Source organism: Penaeus vannamei, chromosome 20 (genome assembly GCF_042767895.1).
Source record: "Penaeus vannamei isolate JL-2024 chromosome 20, ASM4276789v1, whole genome shotgun sequence".
NCBI classification, from domain to species: domain Eukaryota; kingdom Metazoa; phylum Arthropoda; class Malacostraca; order Decapoda; family Penaeidae; genus Penaeus; species Penaeus vannamei.
Genome location: NC_091568.1, coordinates 32,841,959 through 32,865,164, shown reverse-complemented (window position 1 = coordinate 32,865,164; position 23,206 = coordinate 32,841,959). Strand labels below are relative to the sequence as shown.

At 35.2% G+C, this 23,206-nt stretch overlaps 1 protein-coding gene across 4 annotated transcripts in view; it reads left to right on the top strand.

Moving 5' to 3' along the window:
• LOC113826302 (uncharacterized) overlaps positions 1–21,631 on the top strand; it is a 102,760-nt gene extending 81,129 nt beyond the window's left edge. For 3 of the 4 annotated variants that reach the window (XM_070135355.1, XM_070135352.1, XM_070135354.1), the window contains 18 exons: positions 2,979–3,161; positions 3,616–3,791; positions 4,183–4,330; positions 5,487–5,576; positions 7,041–7,228; positions 7,612–8,353; positions 12,804–13,101; positions 14,062–14,200; positions 15,182–15,269; positions 15,717–15,778; positions 16,130–16,209; positions 16,834–16,963; positions 17,268–17,462; positions 18,013–18,148; positions 18,364–18,456; positions 18,937–18,988; positions 19,253–19,396; positions 19,692–21,631. In XM_070135355.1, coding sequence (XP_069991456.1) covers positions 2,979–3,161; positions 3,616–3,791; positions 4,183–4,330; positions 5,487–5,576; positions 7,041–7,228; positions 7,612–8,353; positions 12,804–13,101; positions 14,062–14,200; positions 15,182–15,269; positions 15,717–15,778; positions 16,130–16,209; positions 16,834–16,963; positions 17,268–17,462; positions 18,013–18,148; positions 18,364–18,456; positions 18,937–18,988; positions 19,253–19,396; positions 19,692–19,809 — 3,062 coding nt within the window. In that variant the 3' untranslated portion in view covers positions 19,810–21,631. The remainder of the gene's footprint in view (positions 1–2,978; positions 3,162–3,615; positions 3,792–4,182; positions 4,331–5,486; positions 5,577–7,040; positions 7,229–7,611; positions 8,354–12,803; positions 13,102–14,061; positions 14,201–15,181; positions 15,270–15,716; positions 15,779–16,129; positions 16,210–16,833; positions 16,964–17,267; positions 17,463–18,012; positions 18,149–18,363; positions 18,457–18,936; positions 18,989–19,252; positions 19,397–19,691) is intronic. The other variant, XM_070135353.1, reaches the window with a different exon arrangement.
• The last annotated feature ends 1,575 nt before the right edge of the window (positions 21,632–23,206 follow it).

Sequence of the window (23,206 nt, the reverse complement as noted above, 5' to 3'; positions counted from 1 at the left end):
AGGGAAGGATGGAAAAAAATATGGAGAGAGAGAGAGAGAGAGAGAGAGAGAGAGAGAGAGAGAGAGAGAGAGACAAAGAGAGACAGAGAGAGAGAGAGAGAGAGAGAGAGAGAGAGAGAGAGAAACAAAGAGAAAAAAATCAGCCTTGAAAAAAAAACATTGTCGAGTTAAGGGAGGAAGTTGAAGGGAGGAAGTTAGTTTTTTTTCCTGATTTTTTTCTTTCTCCCTGTTGTCGTGCTGAGGGAGGGAGGAGCAGGAATGTGCGTGTTTAGGAGGGAGAGGCAAAACGAAAGATATTTTTCCTGTGTTTTTCTGCGATTCGATCTCATATTTTTATTTTTTTCGTAATAATGATGATCATGAATAGGGTCTATAATTTTTTTGGTAATAATGATGATTGTGAATAGTATATAATAATGATAATGGTGATAATAATGATAGTTATTATAATTATGATAATAGAATGATAGTGATAATGATAATGTATAATAATGATTATTATTATCATTATTGTTGTTGTTGTTTCGTCCCTGTTATTTTTGTTATTGTTATTACTATTCATTGTGCAGTTTTCTTTATCGGAAAAGAAATTGATATATATCCGATATCCAGCCTTTTATTAATGAATTAAATTGCGTAATCCCAAGACTTGTTTGTAAGCATTACTCAACTCCTCTTTTTATCAGTATTTTTTTATTTCTATTTTTGCCAATGATCAGTCGTAGATTCGTGATAAACCCTTGATTGATACAGATTAGCGTGGATTAATTTTCGCGTTGTGACTTGTATTGTGTAACTATGGTCGTTTTTTTTTATTATTTTGTTATTCATATTTTTCTAATGTAAATACTGACCTTGTGCTTAGGCTAAGAAGATAATGTTAGAGGAAGGGATATGAGTATAACTGAAATATATATATATATATATATATATATATATATATATATATATATATATATTTTTTTTTATGGTTACGTTTCCCCCCCTCATCCGTTTTCTTCAGTATTTTTCTACCGTCGAAAAAGGCAAATCGAATAAATCAATATATATAAAAATAAGTAAACAAAAGAATAAATGAATGGAATGATGAATAGATGAAAAAAATGATGTATAGTGTATGGTGAATTGATTTATCTCTTAACAAGTTTTTGATTTGTAGTGAAACAGGAAAGAGAAGGAAAAATGTTTAGCTTTCCCACTTTCTTTCGTCACTTTTGCGATTTTCTTTGGTTTTCGAAGCAGACATGGTCAGACATTGTGTGTATTTGTCTGATAATCTGTTTCTGTTTTGATATATGAATCATCTTCATCTTCGTCTTTAGCTATATTTTACTTTTCTTTATCTTCATTTTCATCTTTATCTTTATCCTCATCTGCATCTTTATCTTTATCTTTATCTTCATCTGCATCTTTACCTTTATCTTCATCTTTATCCTCATCATCTGCATCTTTATCTTTATCTTCATCTTTCTTTATCTTCAGCATCAGAATCAGCATCATCTTCATCAGCATCTAGTTCCACTTTATTTTATTTATTTAATTATTTATCTTTTTTTTAGGCAGGCCCGGATTTTTATTATGTGGTTTCCTGTGACTTGAGGCCTTTTTAAGTTTCCTTTTTATTTTATTAACGTTGCAAAAGTTTGGTCTCGACTAAATCTGATAAACACCACATTTTCTGTTTATGCGGAACGTTGTATATTAATGATATAAATACGGTGAGATCTAAAGCATAAAATAACCGTTAGGAAAATTTGATGGAAGGTTGCCGTTCAAATGTAGATGTGTATGGAGAAAAAGTATGGATGAGAATGTTTTTTTTTTATGTTTATTTGTTGAGGTTAGTTGCATATTTAGACATTATATTGTTACTTATTCTCATGGAAGAATTTTCCAAAATATCTGGGCTCGTTGGGTTCTCATTTTGATATTGTTTCCTTCTTTTTGAAAACCCTCCTTGTTTATTTTACGTTCGATTTATATATTTATTTTTTAGTTGTTCCATTTACCTCCCCTTACTCTTTGTTTACTTTTTAAAATTAATTTGTTTCCCTTCTACATATTTCTCTTCACGATTAATTTCTTTCTGTTTAATAATAGTTGGGCTGTTTTTATACTTTCCGAAAAAAGGACTATCGTTTTCATTGCGTCTTTTACGTTGAAGAAACAAGTAAAAATGCGATTTCGACATATATATTAAAGTTAAGCAAACGAACACACACACACACACACACACACACACACACACACACACACACACACACACACACACACACACACACACACACACACACACACATATATATATATATATATATATATATAATAAAAACGAAATGGAAAACGGAATATTTGAAATCTCACGCAAGAAATTACGAGTAAATAAAACGTTTTTTTCTCCCGGCAGTCTTCATGAAAATTTGAAACAAAGAAAGGAAAAAGCGAAAACCTAGAACGAAAGGAAGAACTAAAGGGAAAAGGGAAGTTAAAGTTGGGGAGGAAGAGAGAGAGAGAGAGAAAAAAAAAAGTTGAGTGAGGTTATAGCGAGTTTGAAGATCAAGCATAAAAGATTATAGTGCGGGAAAGACGAGAGAGGTCACAGTGAGGGTGAGGATGTGTATCAGAGAGGTCGGTCACACTCCACACAGTCATCATGAAGGTGATAAGCTACGGTGCTCATGACGAGGACTGTGAACTTCTCAGCTACAATGAGAGGGAATGTAATGGTCAGTGTCGCCGGAGTTGGTGCAATGATTACTTTTTGGCATTTTTTATTTTGTTTTCCTTTTCGTTTGGTAATATAATGTTTTGTGTTTTTTGTATTTGTGTGGCATTTTACTTTAACCCTTTTCCAGTAGTATTTTCTGGTGTTGCCTCCAGTTCTCAGACAATTAGTGCCACTTTATTGATACAATATTGAACTCCCTTCATGAATCTAACACAAAATACTAATTCCCCCTTTCTTTCCCCGCCCACAGGCAATGGCACAGAGCAGCGCGGGCGGCGGAGCGGCAGCAGCGGGGACGTGGGGGTGGTTGACAGCAACGTCTTGCGCAAGGTCGCCAGTCTGACCCTTGACCGCGCGACCATCGAGAAGAGGGTAGTCAAGCCCAAGTTTGTGCCCGAAAAACTCGATTTCAAGATCTATGAGAAGTTTGAAGGTGAGGGAAAAAAAGGAAATGAATTTGATTATTGCTCACATAAAAACTGTTTCTTGGACTGCCAAACTAATAGCGATGTTGAAGTATTGACAATCTTGATTTCTAACCAGGCAGAATTAAATCAGCTTCCATTATTTGGATCTTAAGCTAAAAAGGATCCCTGTATTGATAAAACTTCTTTTTTCTGCTAAAGTCTCACTTTGTAATTACAAAAGAACAATGGATTTTGTAATGTTTTCTTTGCATTTTGAGAACCCATTTCAATATTTCATATACACCCTGATAAAAAACAAATACATATTAACACAGCTATTCTGTATGTGTTTCAGCTTTGTATTCTTCATTCAGTCCAGAATCAAGTTCAGCCTTTTGATTTTCACTCAGTGCTTGTGTTTCAGACTCAACTTTTCAAACCAGCCATTTGTCTGTATTTCATTTTCAATCCATCCACCAGGCCAAATGCTGATCAACTGGTTCGTGAGTGCCTTCAGCGAGGGTCACTACCTCCGGCATGTGATCACTCCGCAGGACTTGAAGATCCTTGCCACACAGTTCTGCACGCATCTCCTAGCTGCGGGAGTGATCCGTCAGATTGAGGATTCTGGGGCTCCTCTTGAGCTTCTGTTTAGGGTAATTGTCATTTTCCCCTATATTAGAATTATTTTTATGTGTGTAAATTTTGTAAAGGGGATTAAAGGGATGAGGGGTGGCACCATGTGTGTGTTTGAACCCCTTTAAACTCAATAACCATTACTAGTCAGTGTACCAAATTTATCACAGGAGATTTAGCAGCTTATGTACTGAAGTCAAGCATACTCAGTGTACCATTTGGATGTATTCAGAACTCTTGCTATATGGATGGTTCACAATATTCACAAGGTATTAGATTTTGAAACAGAATGAAAAGCAGGAATAGGTTACTGTATTCAGAAATTCACCAATAAGTATCCATAATATAGTACTATACATGTAACATATATGCACTTTAAGCAATATGCCTAATTTGCTGTTGTATTTGCAGCCTGACCTTATGTATTACTGGTCCCACACGGAGGCTTCACCAGCACAGATCCTAACCCCAGGCAAGCTCTCCCCTTCAGCCTGGCCCCCACCTAACTTTGCTGAGCTCATTTCCTCATCCCGTCCAGGGGCAAAGTACACAGAGGCAGGTACGTGGGAAATACATAAGTGTTAGTAAATATGTACATATATATATATATGTGTGTGTGTATATATATTTTTTATTATTATTATTATTTTAGATGAGTAAAAAAGAAAGGCTAACTCTTTAAAGAAAGGCTAACTCTTTTTTGTTGTTGTTGCTACAAAGTGTGTATATTTTATAACAGAGTTGAGAACTATGTATAAGGAAATTTTTATAGCAAAACAACTATTAACCTATTTCTCATACTTATTATCATGGAAGGACTGACTTTGAATGAGAAAGATTTTCCTGGAGTATCTTGGTCTTGTCAGTATCTTAACCCATTGCCATCAGGAACTTGTAATGTTCACGGTTGTAATATTTTGTTAAATGTGGCTACACAAAGATGGCTCCATAAGTGCAAAACCACCAAGGAGCAATAAGTAGACCTACGTGACTTCCCCTTTCCTTGAGTTTTCATTTTTTTTCAAAGGCTTTATTATTATTTAAATAATGATTACAGTGTTCATAACAATACTGATAGCAATATAGAATAAAAAAGAATATTTCCAAAATCAGGGAAAAGGGTTGAGCAGGTTGAACTATCTACTTGGTGACTATATACCTATGGAACCGTTAATATGTAAATACACTTAATAAATTAAACTTCAGGTGGGCAAGGCATGTGCGTACATGCCATCCCTGGCGCCAGTGGGTTAGAATGCAAAAGTAGAAGGAATGGGATTCTTTGAAAATGTATATATTTCTCTCAACTCTGTTTCTTTTTTTCACAAGACAAAGCTTTTGGCTTATTATTTTGCCTTAGAGTATAGAGGCAACTCAGATCAAGAGCCTTCTGCCAGAGGAACGGACCTCAGTCCTAGGGTGCTTTTACATTTGAAAACTTGTATTGCATATAACATTTTAGAATTGAATTAGTGTAATAAGTAGGATGATATTGTCCTTCTCTTTTTTTCCTATTATTTACCTGGTTTCTTTCCAACTGAACTAACTCTGTGGATTATATTCTCAGATATATTTTCTTCTCAAAAGGTTGTTTTTTTCTCTTTGAAATTTCCTCTTAATCTCATTGCTGTTCTGATGTAGTTAAAGACTAACCCTAGTGCTTCCAGATGAGGCAGAAAAAAGTACTTTATGACTAACCCCATATTTGGAAACAGGCCTACTCCCTGATGTATCCCCCCATAGCGATACTAATGGGATAGTTATCGAAGCGGAAGTTGACGATAATAAGAACGGGGAGGGAGAAGGTAACCTGTGTGGTGTTGTGCATGGCTGTCCTTCTGTCTGATTGTTTGTTGGTATCTCTGACTGTCAGTAGCTATCTCTTCATTCTGCTGTGATGAGTAACACCCCCCCCCCCTCACCCCCCACCCATCTTGATTGCTCCTCCCTCCTGTGGCTTTTCCCACAGCGACTGTAGTTTTCAAACTTTTTACCACACAGTTTTTTTGGAACGTGTATCTACCTAGCATGTGGATTTCCAGATTTTGGCTGAATGTTCAAAATTGTGTAGACCCAAGGCTAAGAATGGATATTTAAAGATTGACTAATTAGAAGAAAAAATGTAACCATTGCTTATCAGTTCTTTGGTCTTCACTTTTTTTGTTACTAACTGGTTGATTTGATTTGTGAGTAACATGTCATTAACAATTAGACCTTGATAAGAAAACATTTGATTTGATACTTCATAAACGTCAGAGATCACTGAATAGTGGTTTATATAGTAGGTAAAAGAAGAAAAAATGTTGATATGAAAGTTTACAAAAAATTATTTTGTTTGTTGATATGAAGAAAGATTCTACCTCAGTCTCAACCATTTTGAAATTTCTGTTCATATATATGTATTTTTTATGGAGGCCATAGACAACTGAAGGAGAATATAGCTGTACTTTGTATGTATGTTTGGAAATGATTTGTAATATTCATTATCTTGCTTGGATAGATTTATTACATTTTGTGGTTAGAAAAAAGAAAATTTTGTCTTCTTATAATGTTTTGTTTATAGATTGTCTAAGGCTTTATGCAAGTCTTTTATAACTTGTATTGAATTTTTACAGCGCTAAGAAAGAATGGGGATTAGGGAAATCAATGAGTTTATGTGCATGGTAGCACAGATAGGAAGAATCAATATTATCAAGTGATGTTAGATGGTTTGCATGTTGTGTGTTTTTCCTTGACACTGCATGATGTGTTGAATATAATGAAAGGATTGCAACCATACAGATGTAAGTATTTTGAATTGCACAAGTATAACCTGCTGTTTACCCTCTACTAGTTTACGGCATTGTGATTCTTTTGAGATTTTTCTGTTTGTCTCTGGTTTAGTAGTCTTAGTAAGTATATTGAATCAAGTCAATTATGTTTTTGTGTGTGTTTATATATTGTTATATTATAAAGTTAAGGTTATTTTGATGATTGGTGACTCTTCTCATTTTATTTTCCTATTTGATAAGATGTATATCTTCATGAAGTTATAAATTTTAGCTTATGATTTGCGTTTTTCAAAGAATGAAATTCAGGAAACACAATGGCAACTGAGGTATTGGAACCTTCTTCCCTTAAGAAAAGCTAGTAAAGAAATGGGTAATAGAAAAAAAATTAAAAAGATAATGATTTAACCATGATATATATACTACCCTTTTCCAACCAAATCCACCACTCTGTGAAGGCTCCATTACATTATATTTGATACAGTTTTAACGCCTTTTCAGAATTCCAGCAAGTGGTGATGGGACTCAAGAGAGAACACAAGGAGTCTCTCGATCGCGTGGAGAGGGACCAGGAGGTGAATCTGTTCAATCTGCGAGGGGAGCAGGCGGAGAAGCTGTGCCAGTATGAGCAGAAGATTCGGGAGCTGGAGGTTGAGCTGGAAAAGCTGAAAACCGTCTCGGCGATTCAGGTTCGGTTGTTTAGCCTTGGGGATTTGTTTTTGCTTTTTGGGCTTTATTTGCATTTTTTCTTCCTTTTTGGTATAGGTGATGTATATGTTTGGAATATCTTTTTATTTTACATCATTTGTTATGATTTTTTCCCCCTTCAACTTGATGTATACTATGTTTATGTTTAGAGAAGTTTTTCATTTATGAATCATGTTTTATCATTTTCATAACAGTTTGAATATTTTGTGCATGTCAATCATATATAATATTCTCCCTGTCATTATTGGTACTATCTTTATTTTAACAGTGTGAATTTAGGTCATGTCTTTCCAGTTTCTTCCAGAGTAGACTTTTAATTTGGAGCTACTTACATGCACTATGACCTTATTTGGGAATTTTGCAGGAACTCACAGCCAAGACGTGTGCGGACTTTGACTCGCCCTCGATACCCCTGTCCCCTAAGAAGGCATCAGCATCCCCTGGTAGTGGCCCACCGTCACTGCCCCCTCCCCCCCCACCCCCACCCCCATCAGGACCAGGTGTGGCATTCCCCCCCAGTGCCTCCACTGGCCCATCTGCCCCCCCGCCTCCCCCACCACCACCTCCAGGAATGCTAGGGATGGGAGCACCCCCTCCTCCTCCGCCTCCACCTCCACCTCCTGGCATGTTGGCACCACCACCTCCACCACCGCCTCCCCCCGGGATGGGACCTCCTCCCCCTCCCCCTCCTCCAATGCCCATGATGGGGGGACCTCCACCCCCTCCTCCAATGCCCATGATGGGGGGACCTCCACCCCCTCCTCCCATGCCGGGAATGGGGGGACCCCCTCCCCCTCCTCCTATGCCTGGAATGGGGGGTCCTCCACCTCCACCTCCACCTCCAGGTATGGGTGGGCCTCCTCCACCTCCTCCATTCCCAGGAATGAGGGGCCCACCACCTCCCCCACCTCCTCCAGGAATGGGAGGCCCTCCTCCTCCTCCCATGCCTGGCATGGGTCCTCCTCCTCCACCTCCAATCCCAGGCATGGGCCCGCCTCCCCCTCCTGTCCCCCCTGGCATGAGAGGGCCTCCTCCACCCCCCTTCGGTGGGCCGGCCCCCTTCCCCGCCCCCCCGCCCGGTGGCTGGAATGCAGCACGCCCGGCTGGTAAGTGGTTGCCACCCTTCTTCTGGGGTTGGCATGATGACTCATTCAGTGACCTGGATTAGCCTTCATCTTGCTCATGGCGGATGCTTGTCTGTGTTTTTTGTCATGTGCACGGCAAGTCTTTTGAGCAGTTCTTGTGCAGCAAACAGCATTTTAAGTTCTGTGCATTAGACTTCAGTTGCCAAAAGTATTAAGGCAAAAGTGTCCTCAGTTATACCAGTTAGTATCTTATGATCAGATATGGATGTTTCTTTTTTCCTATCGTAAATCCATTGACTTGTATTGCAGAGTGAAAAAGGTTTTTCCTTATTGTATGTTTTTTTTGTTTGTTTGTTTGTTTAACTAAATTTGGGTTTTATTTATTTAACTTTTGTCTAAATTGGAGTTGGACTTGGAAATTATAATAATTCTTAGACACTCTTATGAATTTGGTTATTTGTACTTCCTGTCTTCTGATTTTCACAGGCACTGAACATTATTATTTTTTATTTCAAACATGCAAATATATGGTTTTATTTCTGAAGTAAAGGATTTCTTGAGTCATCATGTGGCATTACCAGACTTTAATTTCTGTTTTCTATTCAATCTTTTTATTATTTTAATTTCTTCTTTATCCTTTTTGTTTTCTTTTCATTTCCCTTCCATAGCTGTCCAGTGTAGATGATATTAGTATTTAGAAGTTTTCAATATAGGTGGATGAAGGCTTTAACTTTACACTTTAAATTCTATAGGCTACACTTGGACTTGCATGGGAAATGCATGCATGACATAGAGGTTAGAATAAGGTGACCTTGTGCATGTTTCCTCTAGGGATCTAGTTCTTTGGTGGCGGAAAAGGTTGTTATATTGTGTAAGCCAGCCAAGTTGAATGTTTTGCCTCTCTTGCATGAGATGAGGCAATGTATGATGACGAATGATGATAAAATATTATGTCTTGTTTGTACACTTTTAATTTTTATCCATGATATTTTATACCATGCATTTTTTTTTCTAATGAGCGTCAGGCTCTTCATATGTATTTATGATATCAATATGGTAAGTGTGTGTTTTATTTAGGCTAGTGAGTTATAGGCTTTAAATATATAAACATATATAACACTTGTGTATGTTTGTATTTTTGTCTGTAAATGATGTAAGGGTATAATGGTGCTCCTTTAAACAGCTGTGTGTGAATAAATGAGATATTGTTTTGTACTTAGAAGTAGCATTGCTGTATAACCATTGTACTAGTAACAGCTCATGAAATCTGTTTAGATAGACTAGTCATCATAATTTTACAATAGCAGCTGCAATTTAACATCTCCATAGTGAATACCTTAGAGCCACTGTATTTTCCTTTTTTTTATTGTAGCACCATAAGTATAGAAAAAGTTTGACATCACAGAAAAAAGATACGTGATGAGATTCTCTCTGGGATTATTTTCTTGGTGATTCCTCTCATTTTTTATTTATCTAGTCTATATTCCTAAGTATCTACAAAACACAGGGATCACACACGAGGTTTCTTTAAGGCATGATTTTTTTCCTCTTTTTTTTCATTGATAAGAAATTTCTACGACTGTGTCCCATGTGATGCTCATGATGTGTAACTTGAAGATATTACTTAAAAATTGAAAGTAGGTGTTTTGTTTTAGCCTTCGTAATCAGCCATTGCAGATATATAGATTGATAATTCATTTATTTGGCACCAAGTTTCTATTGCTGATGTAGATGCATATATCTATAATTTGCAGTACAAGTACACTATCATTAATCTAATTGGTGAACTATGAGCCTCACATGGGAAATACGTAACAGTTTTTATGATGATTCTATTTATAAAACTTCAGATATTTGGCATTTGATTAAACTTTTGTCTCAGCTTTGTCAATCTCATCACAAGACTAAAGAAGTACATTATTCTCAAGAAAAAAAAAAGTTACAGTCATCCAATAGTCCCTATCCTTTACTATGAGGCATATTCCTACACTGATGTTTATGCATTGATATATTTTCATTTTCATTTTTGTTTTTGAGAGCTTTAGATCCAGTTGTTTGCTTGATTTGCTTGTGATAGATTTGTCACTAGTTTTTTAAGCAACTGTTGTTTAAGTATTTTGGAAATGTATCTCAAATAGTTTTCATGAATTTCCCCTGTCTATAAGTATTACATTCTCATATGTGAATTTAACTCATGTTTTACCAGTCTCTGAATATATGTATATTACAACGATCATAAAAGATTGTCCATTTGCCCAAGAGCAATAAAAATGCCTAAACCTCATGAGGGAATATGCGAGCAGCCTGTTTAGTGCCCCATGACATAGCGCACTCACCTAGTCCTTTCTCGTTTGCTTGCTCCTGCCTGTGTGTGCTTGTGTGTCCTTGGCCACACCTGTACCGTGCTCCCCTCTGGTGTCGGCACCCGGATCCTCTGTCTCGTTGCTGCTGACCTCTCAAGCTGTGCCAGGTCAGTACAGGTCACGGTCATGTCACCTGGTAGAAAAAAAGTGTTCAGCACACAAGAAGTATGTACATATGCAATAAGAACAGATACTGTTATGTTAGGGTTATGCTCACAAGCAAGTTTGATTCACACATGCCTTTTGTGTGTGTGCTATGTATGTATGTCTGCAGATCTGTGTAAGTCAGCACTTTATCTTGAAATTAGGAAATTATTTCATTTTAGGGTTTCACTGTATGTGAAGGGATTTATTATTATTATTATGATTTTTTTCTTTGTTTTATTGATTTATGATTCATATAATGTTCAGGATAAGATGACGAAAGTTTATATTTCGTGTTAGGGAATATTTTCATTTATTTATATGTAATATATATACCATCACTGATGAAGATAGCTGAATTCATCTACCACAGTTTTCTGATTCAGATAGACTTTTTGTGTAATTTTCATTATAAGGAAAAAGTAGAATATTTATGCTGTTCGATTGATATACAAGTATTCTCTGAATGTGCCTCCTGTTTGCTAGCAAAATAGTGTGCTTTAGAACTAATATAATAGAAGATACTATTGCTCTAATATTTAGGCTTATTAGATTATTGTAAATGAAATATCATCTGCAGAAGCATTTTTATTATGCAGTTTATGCATATACTATTTATGCAGTGTGTCTATATAAGCATATGCATATGTGTCTGCATATACATATATAAGATATACAAGAAAAATATATGTAAATAAGCTTAATACGCTAGATATCCTACAGATGGAATTGACAAGATAAATCAATGCCTTCTTACTTTGTAGTCTTATAGTCATAGCAGCAGATTTATTATGATGGAAACCACATAAAAAGCTACATGTAGCTTAATTGCTTCCTTAGTGTCTGTCTGTGTCTGGGTAGTCTTTTGCTCCTGTCCTTTGTCATCACTTTGCCACATACATGAATACATTCAACATCTTCATTTTCCACTCCAGCCTTGATTATGAATTTCCTAAGGATCTCATATGATATGAAATGTTTTTTCTTTTTTTTCTATATGTCATTTGAAGGAGAACAAAAGTGTCACAAGACCAATAGGATTTTTTAATGGTATGCAGTTTCAAAGGGGCACAATTGACGTTGTGTAGTTCATAATACTTGCAAATGAGGAGGTTAATAAAAAACGGCTAAATCAAATGATTGAAGTATACAAAAGGAGTAAATTATTATTTAAGCCAGTATTTTTCTGTTTAAAAGATATTTGTGTCACTATGTTTACAGACAGGAAAACAGTAATGTTTATTGAAAATGAAATGAAACACTGATAATAATAAAGGATCACTAAAACTGTGAACTTTCAAGTCAGACCAGGGTCATCCGAGAGTGAAACCAAAATGGATATTTCTTTTGATTTTTAGTTTATTGAAATGTAAAGGTATTAGTTAAGCCATATTATAGCTGGTTGTGATTCTTTTTTGTCTTGTTATAATTAGGATACAATAAAGCTGAAAATGGAAAGGAAAGTCTGCAGGATACATATGTACTGTAATTTTACTTGGGTTCTGTACCTTTCTTAATAGTATTTAGATTTAGGTTCTATATTTTCATACTTCTTTTCAGTTAGAAAAGAAAAACCTAAATAAATAGATTAATTGAATGAGGCAAAATCATAATACAGGTTTATATTCATGATTTAGAATAATAAAAACAGATGAATTATTACAAAGTAATTTCTAGTAGTTCCATGGATTACTGATGTATGGTTGCGAGAATAGGATTATCCTTGTTATATACAAACTGATGGAATGGTAGATGTTATTTCATTTTAATAAACTGTCTGTTTAGATATGATATAAGGGATTTTTTGGTGCATAAAACAAAGACTATCTGGAAATGTCAGTGCATGTTCATTCAATTGCTCATTAGGAAATAATGGGAATAATTTAAAAATTGATGATGAAATACAATAGAATATGTGTGCATTACTCCCTCTTTCGTCTTTCTTAAACCTTTCATAATCACAGTTCTTCGGAAGGCTCCAGTCAACCCAAAGATGGCCATGAAGCCACTTTACTGGACGAGAATTCAGCTGAAGACGCCCAAACCCCCCAAACCAGAACCAGAAGAAGAGGATGAGGTCGACAGCAAAAATGAAACCAAAGAAGAGAAAGGAGAAGAGGAAGAGAAGAAGGAGGAGGAGAAGGAGGAGGAGGAGGGTAAGGCTAAGGAAGAAGGAGAGAAGGAAGAAGGAGAAGTCAAGGAGGAAGAAGAAACCAAGGAGAAGAGTGATAAAAAGGAAGGAAGTTTGAAGAGAGCGAAAAAGTAAGCTGTAATTGTGGTTTATTTCATTGTTGCTTCAAGTTTCCTTGTTTTATTTTTATTTTTTTGTTGCATTCTTAGATATTTAATTGAGTTTAGTAATTTATCTTATACAGGGTGTCCTCATTAATTGCCATTGATACAGACCATAAAACTGTGATACGTAAAATGGAAATGATTATTTAATATCCCATTAGTACATTATTATAAGGTTAAAGTGGGACCTACTGCATGGTTGGCAAGAGAGATGTATCCTATTAGCCTACATGCATTTGCCAAAACTGCACAAAACATTGGAATCTGCAATACTATTTCAGACCCATAAAGTGAAACAAAAGTGATGGGTGGGGATCATAAATTTCACATACTACATGACAATTTATATGAATGATAAGTTGAAAGCTGTTTTTCTCTTCATACTTTCCTTGATGTGCAATATTATGCAGTAGGAGACCAAAGGCAAGACTTTTCACAAATCTTTGACAATAAAAGAATGAAATGGCAATTAAAGAAGTGATGTACTACAAAGGCCTTCTGTACATATTCAGTCTTTTAATTTTCCTATTTTTTCTACTTTATATTATCCTTGTTTTTTCTCCTTTTTATTCTTGATTTTTCTCCTTTTTATCATCCTCTTTTTTCTACTTTTTATTGTTACCTAACTACCTAACTGCTTCAGTAATGTCCTCTTTTCTTTCTTTCTGTGTTTCTTGCCTAATTGATTCACTTTTTTAGGAGAAATGTTTGGAAGTTGGTAATCTCTTGGTTAAACTTGGCATTGAATAAGAATTTGCTTGTTGTTTTCTCTCTGATTACCCACACTAACTATGTATGTTGCTCTTAAAAAGAAAAAAGAAAGAAAAGAAAAAAAAAACATTGTAAGAACCCATAATTCATAGTATATCAGTAATTGCTAAATATTAAAGAATGTTTGAAAGATCTACAAACACCTGATCACCACAGGAGAAAAGCTGACATTCCACTTTGGGATGAAATTGAGGAAGAGGAGTTTGACGAGCTGGAGTTCGTTGACCTTTTTGCTCGACAGGTCACACAGCCCAAGAAGAAGGAGAAGAAGGAGGCCAAGCCTGCTAAAGCTAAGGTAAGGCTGAGCATTGCAGGTTTTTGCAAGGGGAATTTATCAGTAGTGTATCAGGGTAAGAGGAAGGGAAGGAGGGAAGGAAAGTGAGAAGGAGGGTGGACAGAAAGATGGACGCAAGGAGAGAGGGAGGAAAACACAGGAGAGAGAAAAGGAGCCAAGGAATGAATTGAGGAAAGAAGAAGAAAGTGTGAGCTCCAACAGGTCTTTTGATGCTTTTATTGTTTCAGTTCAGTTTACAGACTATGAATAGTAATGTGTGAAATGATCATTTGAATGATTAATAGCAATACAGATAATAACTTGGTAGAATACTTTAGAAAGGAAATAAAGTCTATAGTATCTTCAGTAAAAGTATACTCCTCTTGAGGGGTAACATAAAGAATACATGAATTAGTTTTGTTTGCAAATTTTCTTATCTGAAGAGGGGTCTAGCGTAACTCAAAATGGTATTAGATTTAGACTAGATTGTATTACATTTCATGGTTTTATTTGATTTTATTGTCCGATCAATCTTGGTGTTGAAGATGCATAGAGTGCAAGTTGGTATATTAACTTCTTGCATCTAGATGTCAGTCTGTAGTTGATGGCCATGTTTTTGGTTAGAGCCTCCATACTACACTTCAGTACTACACTAAACTTCAGTTTGTGGAAAATTCATGTCATGGGCCTCCTCATGCAGAAATATATAGCCTTCCAATTTTATCTGAAAACTTTTATCATACTTATGTAAGTAAAGCCATGAAGAATGGGGATGGATAGGAGAAAAAGATGAGAAACACTGATCTAGCAATACTTGACCTCCCAAATGGTAGCTTGAACATAGCAAACCTGTAAATTGGCCATCTTAGTAGTTTAGAGAACCTGGGTACATTTAATTAGTAAATTGAAATTTTTATTCATGTGAAAATAGCCTGCAGTTCAGATCTCAGAAAGCAGAAGAGAAGATGTATAATGATACTTAATGAACAATTTTTCCACAAGGTAAACAAAGTCCTGGACAGCAAACGTTCACAGAATGTGGGAATCTTCATTACAAGTCAACACCTAGATATCGCAGATGTGGAGAATGGTGAGTAGAGACTCGGATGAGCAAGTGTGAACGTAGGAGCAAAGTGGGAGGGCTGGAGTGTACATGCAAGGCCATGATTATCATAACATTTGTGTGTATTTGCCTTTGTCCATCCATATAGTGTGTATTGTTTGTGCTTTTGTTTGTTTATTTGTGTTTTCATAAGTGCATGTATATATTTGTGTATGTTTTTTTTTTTACCCATTTGTATGTGTGCAAAGGATTCAGGCCAAACAAATTGTAAATTAAACAAAGAGAAGAGCAAGAAAACACAAATATGCTCTGAAGCAGCAATATAGCAAAAAGGCCTCTGGCATACTCTTGCTCTTCAGGTCGCTCTTTTAATTGCAGTGTACGTATGTGCTTATGTATTGAATGTGTGGGTGCTATATTTTTATGTATCTTTTGGATAAATGAAAGACCATTAATATCTTGCTATTTTTGCAGCTGTTTACAACTTTGACACTTCCGTCCTAGACCTTGAAGTTCTTCAGCAAATATATGAAGTTGTGAGTAGCACTGTTATCATATTTCAGACATCTCCATTTTCATTATCAATTTTCTTGACTTTATTTTAGCAGATTAACGCTTTTTCATTTTGTTTCCTCTAGGCAGCTTTAGTATTAACACAAGTATTACCAGAATTGAAAGACAAACAAAACAAAGACAAACCTTGGTACTTCAGATCTGTAGGTTATGTGTTGGATTAAATGTTAACATTAATTCGAGTTAAATATATCATCAAGTAAAGATGAATTTAATATTTTATTCAATAGATGAAAAGTTAGAATAGATCAAAATCAGCGGAGAGTTAAACTGAATTAAACTTGAAATTAAACCTCAAATATTTCCTTTTTCAGAGAGGAAGTGAAGGAGAGATCAACATGATTAAAGCGGCCAATGAAGCCATGCCGGACATCCCCCTCGATAAGCCTGAACAGTAAGTCTCTGTTTTGACAGTCATGTTAAGGCTACCATTTACAGGGTCCTGATGGAGGTTTTAGCCAAGAGCAGTTGAAAAGAAAATATGAACTACTTTTGAATAAATATGCATGTGGAGAATTACATATGGTAATAGTGTGTCCTAATTTATGTGTATACATATACGCACATTTGGACATACATATGTATATGCATGTACATATATGCATATGTGTACGTGTATATATACTTTTTTATGAATATTAAAATACAGATGAAACAAAAGCAAATTCCAGAAATCCCTTTTGAGAGTTTCTTAGACTATTATTAATGTTAATGCTATATATTTTTTTCTTATTTGTATAACACATTTTGTAGATTGACTTTTTTACTACATGAGAGACATATATAAAAGACAACTTTAAAATCATTAGGAAACCCACAGTTGTGATATGTTTTATGATCTGGTGATGTTCTACATTATTTTGTTAGAAATGGAAGGTTATCAGAGCAGGATTATTTTAGAGTATTGAAATATCATTAACTTGTCTTATCTTGTTTAATTTTTCATTTTAACCTATAACTTTTTCATCACAGGAATAATTTCCTTTTACAGTTAAGAAACAATGTCTTCATATTTCAGGTTCCTCCTCGACCTGTCAAAAATAAATGAATTTGCTGAGCGAACAGCATGTTTCACCTTCCAAGCAACTTTTAATGAAGAGCTGGGCGTCATACATGGAAGAATACACATGTTGCAGTCTACTATAGATGTATGTAAAATAAGTTGAAATTTGCCACACATACTCATTGTCATATCAAATCTCAATAATTATTCAAATGTCAATAATATCATCCATTTTAGTAATTGTCCCAAGGAGGAATTTGTTTAAGTGCACCTTTTTGTGTGCAAGTGCAGTGATATAAAATTGTACTTCATAATATAATGAGGTACAGATATTCACACCACTAATAGTAACACTAGTAAGTTCTTCATTGAAATCACACTCATAATTCATGTCTTACTGAAATGCTCTGAGTCCTATTGTAGCAAAGCCCCGTTTCTCCTCTGAACAGGTACTCATGACAAGCGAGAGCATCAAGAGAATATTTGGGATGATCCTAGCCCTTGGCAATTATATGAATGGCGGCAATAGGACTAGGGGCCAGGCAGACGGATTTGGTCTTGAGATCCTTCCAAAGATCAAGGATGTTAAGAGCAAAGACTCGGGCTTCACACTCTTGCACTTTGTTGTCACGAAGTATATTGAGGTATGGGAGGGTTATTCATTTTTCTTTTTCCCTTTTTTAATTTGTTTTTTTTTTAATTGTATATTATATAGTTTCTTCTAAATATTGAGAAGATAGGAGTAGAGTTCCCTGTTTTATGATATATTTATCTTTGACCATATCACTATGTTATTTATTGTATTATCAATATTTTTTATTTCTTAGGAGAAATCTATAAATAATTGCTTATGCATAACTAAATAATTATTAGAGTGAAATTTCATTTTTAGGGAAAATAGGCTATACTTTAAAAGTGTCCCTACAGTCTTGATTATGCTATATTTTGTGCATAACCACAATTTTTTTTACTTTGTTATGATTTTTTTCCTTTCTGAAAGAAATCTTGATGATGTTGCTATGTTGCATTTTATCATATTTCTTTACTCATTACATATAAAAGACTTAATGATTATCCTAAAAAACACAGATGATGACATATTACTATTACATTCTCTTCCAAATCAGTAATACCATACCTTCTTACACACACTTCCAAACATTATGTTAGCGAGTCCATTGGTTTTAATTCCAGAAATATGAAGGGGAGGATGCAGGTACTGACAAAGTCCAGCTGCCAATCCCAGACCCTTATGTTGTGGAGCGTGTGTCCAACCTCAAATTCGAAGACTTGGAATCAGACTTGAAAGATATTGAAAAAAATCTGAAAGGTAATAACCCAAGTTATTTTCTAATCAGAGCATCTGTAATACTATCAAATCACAAAATTCTTTCTGCTATCAATTTGCAATGTAAGTTGTTGACTTATTGTATGTCGATGTATATTGATAGGTTATTATCTGCCACTGATGGCTGATGATTCGTATACTAATAATGATAACTGTATTAACTTCATGAAGATAATCTAGTATCGTCCCCATTGCAGTGTGCGAAAATCGAGCAGAGAAGGTGATTGCAAAGTCAGACGAGGAACATTTGCAACCCTTTAAGGACAGGATGACAGAGTTCTTTGTGAAAGGTATTGCTTGTGGTTCTTGTAAAGGAGATCGAGGGAGTATTGGCATTGTAGTTTTTTATTTGTATATGGTATATATACGATATACTTATACTTTATTCTTGTAAAACATATAGTATTTGAGGGGCATTTTGTATTTTTGTTCTTAGTTATTTTAACCATGTTTTGTTTTTAGAGCATTGTCATATTAGGGTATATATTATTTAAGATATTTTAATTGCTGTTTAGTGTATGCAGTGTATACTTTCATTATCATTGGTACCTTAAAAGAGAAAAAAAAATCATCTCTTATCTATTCAGATTATATTTTATTAGAACTGTATTTTATTTCCTTCATTTTATTATATATAGACCACATTACTGTGTACTAATGCATAGTTTTATCATATTTTGTGGTTCAGCCTCTAATTCTATGGTTAATAAGTGATTTAAATGGTTTATAATTATTGTCTTCTCTTCAGTTCTTTTTTGTCTTGATTTCAGCTAAGAGTGAAGTGGAATCAGAGAGTGAAAGTTTAAAGGACTGTAAAAGTCAGTAAGTATAGTAGCTGAAATTTTTTATTGTTCTCACTAAGAACATTTTGGGTTGGACTGATGAATGTATATAAATATATTACAATTAAACATGCAGTGAGTATATATTTTTTTCATTGAACATATAAGGTAAATATACTCTATGATTTTTATATATGAATTTCTTTTTTAGAGCTTTTGTAATATTTGTTCTTATGTTGCATAAAGTCACGTAGGTGTTCACCCTGTGATTGAATATCTAAAAGTTTTATTTCTTTTTTTTTAGATTTGATATGGTCATGAAGTATTTCCAGTTCAGTGGAAAAGGGCCTGAAGTCACACCCTATGATTTCTTCAGTGTTTGGTCTCCCTTCTGCAATGACTTCATGAACATTTGGCAGAAAGAACAGCAGAAGATTGTCAAACAAAGGTAATTTTCACTGAACAGTTTCACTTGATGTATTTTCATTTTACAGTGCTAGGGCTGTAAAGTTCTGAATCTCACAACAAAATTTTAATCCAGATTCATTTAACTGCACAGCAAAGTTTGCAAATAATGAGGGCTACCAGACAACAGATCTCATTTTTCATTGATAATCTTTAAAGTTATATAGACATTTAACCACACAGCCTTTATAAAACAAGCACTGAAACCATGAAGGACCACAAAGTAATTTTTTTTTAAAGTAACAATACTAAAATGCAGTTTTTGACTGTATTTACAGAATGAAGGCTGCAGAAGAGAAGGTGAAGAAAATGACTGAGGAGAAGAAAGATGTTGCCAAGAAAACCAAAGAGGTCGGAGGGTTGAAGAGCAAACTCAAGGACAAGTTGAAGACTTAGCAATAATTTTTTTCTTTTTAAGATTTATACTTCTCTCTCTTGGTATCTGCCTCTCTCTCTTTCTTTTTAGATACAAGTCACCCTTTATTTTATATGTATATTTTTGAAGCTTGCCAAGATGAGGAAATGGAAGGAAGGGGAGGAGGAGGAGGAGGAGGAGGAGGAGAAGCAAAGTTGTCAAATGAACTCTCTGCCTTCAGAAGTCGAGTGTTCACCAGCACAAGGCTCTGAGTGTCTCCCAGACTTCCTTGGTCACAAAGCTGTGATTAGAATAGATGTTGTGATAATTACTATACTTTTATGAATTGTACTTGATGGAGACATGGAAGGTTGCGTTAAATGCCAAGGTTTTTATAGAAACTGTGTATGTGACCTTTCAGTTTATTTTCTTTCCTTATATTGTTTTAATTGCATGCTTTAATGCTTTTTTGTACACCATATTTTATGATAATATCTTCTGTGAATCTTTGGAAATTATGAAATGATTTTTTGTATATGATTGAGATGTGATATATGAAAATATGTAAAATTAAGGATTTGTTGGAGCATTGAAGTAAATTGCATGATTTCGCCTATGGTATATGACTTGACATTGAACCGTTGAATGTGATTTGTAAATAGGAAGTTTAATGAGGTTGTTTCAAGTCGTCAAGAAATTATATTGCAGGTGAAAATCCTTATATATTCTCTTTTGATTTATGTATACTTTCATTACTTTTTCCAAGTAAATGCCTCTCTTTCATAGACTGCAACAAACACAACCTTGGCTTTGCACAAGTGTATTGCAGCATTATGCAGAGTCATGCCAGTGGTCTTTCTAAAGAATGTATAAAAGGGGGACGTATTTAGCTCAGCTAGCAGGTTCACACATCATTAAGCTTGATCATTCCTCTCGAGGGTCACAAACAATGCCATATATATGTATAAATATATACTACATACCATTTTTTTTTTCTCATTAGTATTCATTTTCTGACCTTAGGTGCCATTTGGGAGGATGTAAGGTTTTCCTTGGGAGCTTCATCATGTTGCAAAGGTCACATGTATGGAAAGAAATTTTTAAGAAGGAAGAATCATTGGAATCACACTTTTTTCAGTTTCTGAAATTTATGGGAAACTTTTTAAAAAGGTTTCATTGTTTGTTATATTAGCTCAGTGTTTGTTTTCCTGCATTTAGGCCAAAATTATTCATTGATTTTTGTTACTATACTTCTATGTTAAAAAGGAAAAACATTTTTAAAGTCATCCTTCAAGAAATAGCAATCACTCACAAAAGCATGCAAGCATAATACCCCCACTTATGATATTGTATCATGTACAGCACAAACAATGGTAGTTTTGTGTGTGTGGAAATAGATCTTCAGGGGAACACTAAAAGTGAGGACAAAAACTTCAGACAATAACAACAAACTTGCTTGCAGCAAAGTGTATATAACCACCTTCCTAGATACTGCCGTTAATAAATGAATAATTTTAAGCCAATGCTAAGTGTGTATGCTCATCTCATTGTCCATATTCAACATATCCAGCTAGGGAATTTTTGGCCTTACAAAAAATGTACCTGTATCCCCAGCATAAGTTGCATAATTTTTTTTTTGGATCAGCACCTCACACATACACACAAGTGCTCACACACATGCGCACACACACACACAACACAATCTCATATAGCCACTCAGGTGTACCAGATCTCATTCTCTTGTGTGTTAGTCATGGTGCTTCCAAAGACATTTTTCGCATGGTGTCTGGTAGGCAAGTGGCCAGATCTGCTTTATATAGTGTCTTTTTAAAAATGATTGTTAATAAAAAAATATATAAATAATTTGAACTCTCTCATTTCCATTCCCTGCTCTCAGAGGTCTTACTTAGTATTGGAAGTTCTAATTTTTAAAAGAATTTTCAGCCATAAAACCTAGCTTTCAGAGTACAGTGCATGTAAAACCACTTCAGATATGACAAAAAATATAATTTGTGCATTGGTTTTTCTTGCCATTTTATTTTCAAGCAATCTCCTGATTATTAACAAAAATTCATCTAATTTACAAGAAAAGATTATTCTATATCATTTGGTAAGAATTTCCTGTGTCCATCCTATAAATAATTCAATGGCACTTTCAGAATGTTTTATGAAAGGACAATTCTGACAGAGGATCATACCATTTTACACTATCACTGATATACCTATGGATGAAAACCTTTACTAGTGGATAGTAAGTAAAGTATGCAGTGTGATTAATACACTATACAGGGACAAGAAGATATTAAATTAGTCTCCTTTCTTGAAAAAGAATAAGAGATTTCCAGACAAGAAGGTAAAATAACTGGGCAACAACATAGTGATAGGTCGGTGACAGGCAATTTTGTCTGACTCCTTATAATGCTTAAGGAATGTAAGTATGATGCAAAATCCCCTAGGGCAAAAATACTGGAGCGGAAATTAGACGAATATCTGATGACCTGCAGTTATAAGGAATTATAATTCTGAAAATAAAACTAACTAAAAACAATGGAAACTCATAAGGCAAAATGTGTGCCATTCACGGTAAATGAAACCACCAGTATTCTCTGAATATAAATAGATGAGCAATTCATAAAATATATACTTATGTAACCTTAGGAAATCCTAAATTTTTTGCTCGATGATAATAACGCACACGGGCATACACAGACCGCCATCATAACCAAGGTACTTACATAGACCTTGATCACAACCGTCACCAATTTTCGGATCTGCTTGTTTCACAGCCATACCGGGCACATGGCTTAGCCTTGTGACCAATTCCTTTGTTCTCTTTCGTCAGTTTGTCAGCAGGTTAATTCCATAATTGTTGATGCAGTGTGAGAACCAGTTTAACATGGCGCGACTGCCGTGACCAAGATTCAACTGTGCCATGGGAAATTTAGTAGGTATTCAGTATAAAGGGAGTAGCCAGTGTCTGCCTACCGTAGACTGGCCTTCTGTAAGCATTAGCCAGCCTCGTGGGACCCCAGGGAAGATGAATCTCAACAGTAAGAGATTCAGAACCATTTCCATAGCGTGGGAGTTAGCGACCCTTTTAGGCTGGGTGGGGATCGTCGCCTTGATCAGGGTGTTTAGGCTTCTGGTTCCGGATACAACAACAACATCAAGGAGTATTATTCTAAAAATCAGACCTGTTGAGGCCGTAAATTCATGTGGATATAAGCGTTCTTAGAAAAAAGGAAGTCGTTATATTGTAGTCTGCTGAGACTGGGTGTCACTGCCCTACTCGGAGGGATATCAGTGGTGTCTCCTTGTGATGGCGATACTTGACTTGCTACTACTCCAGGGTGAAAATCTCACTGCCTGCGTGGATGACTTGATTCTTTGCCGATTGGTCTATCACTTAATCTAAAGGAAGTTATCCTTGATCTGATA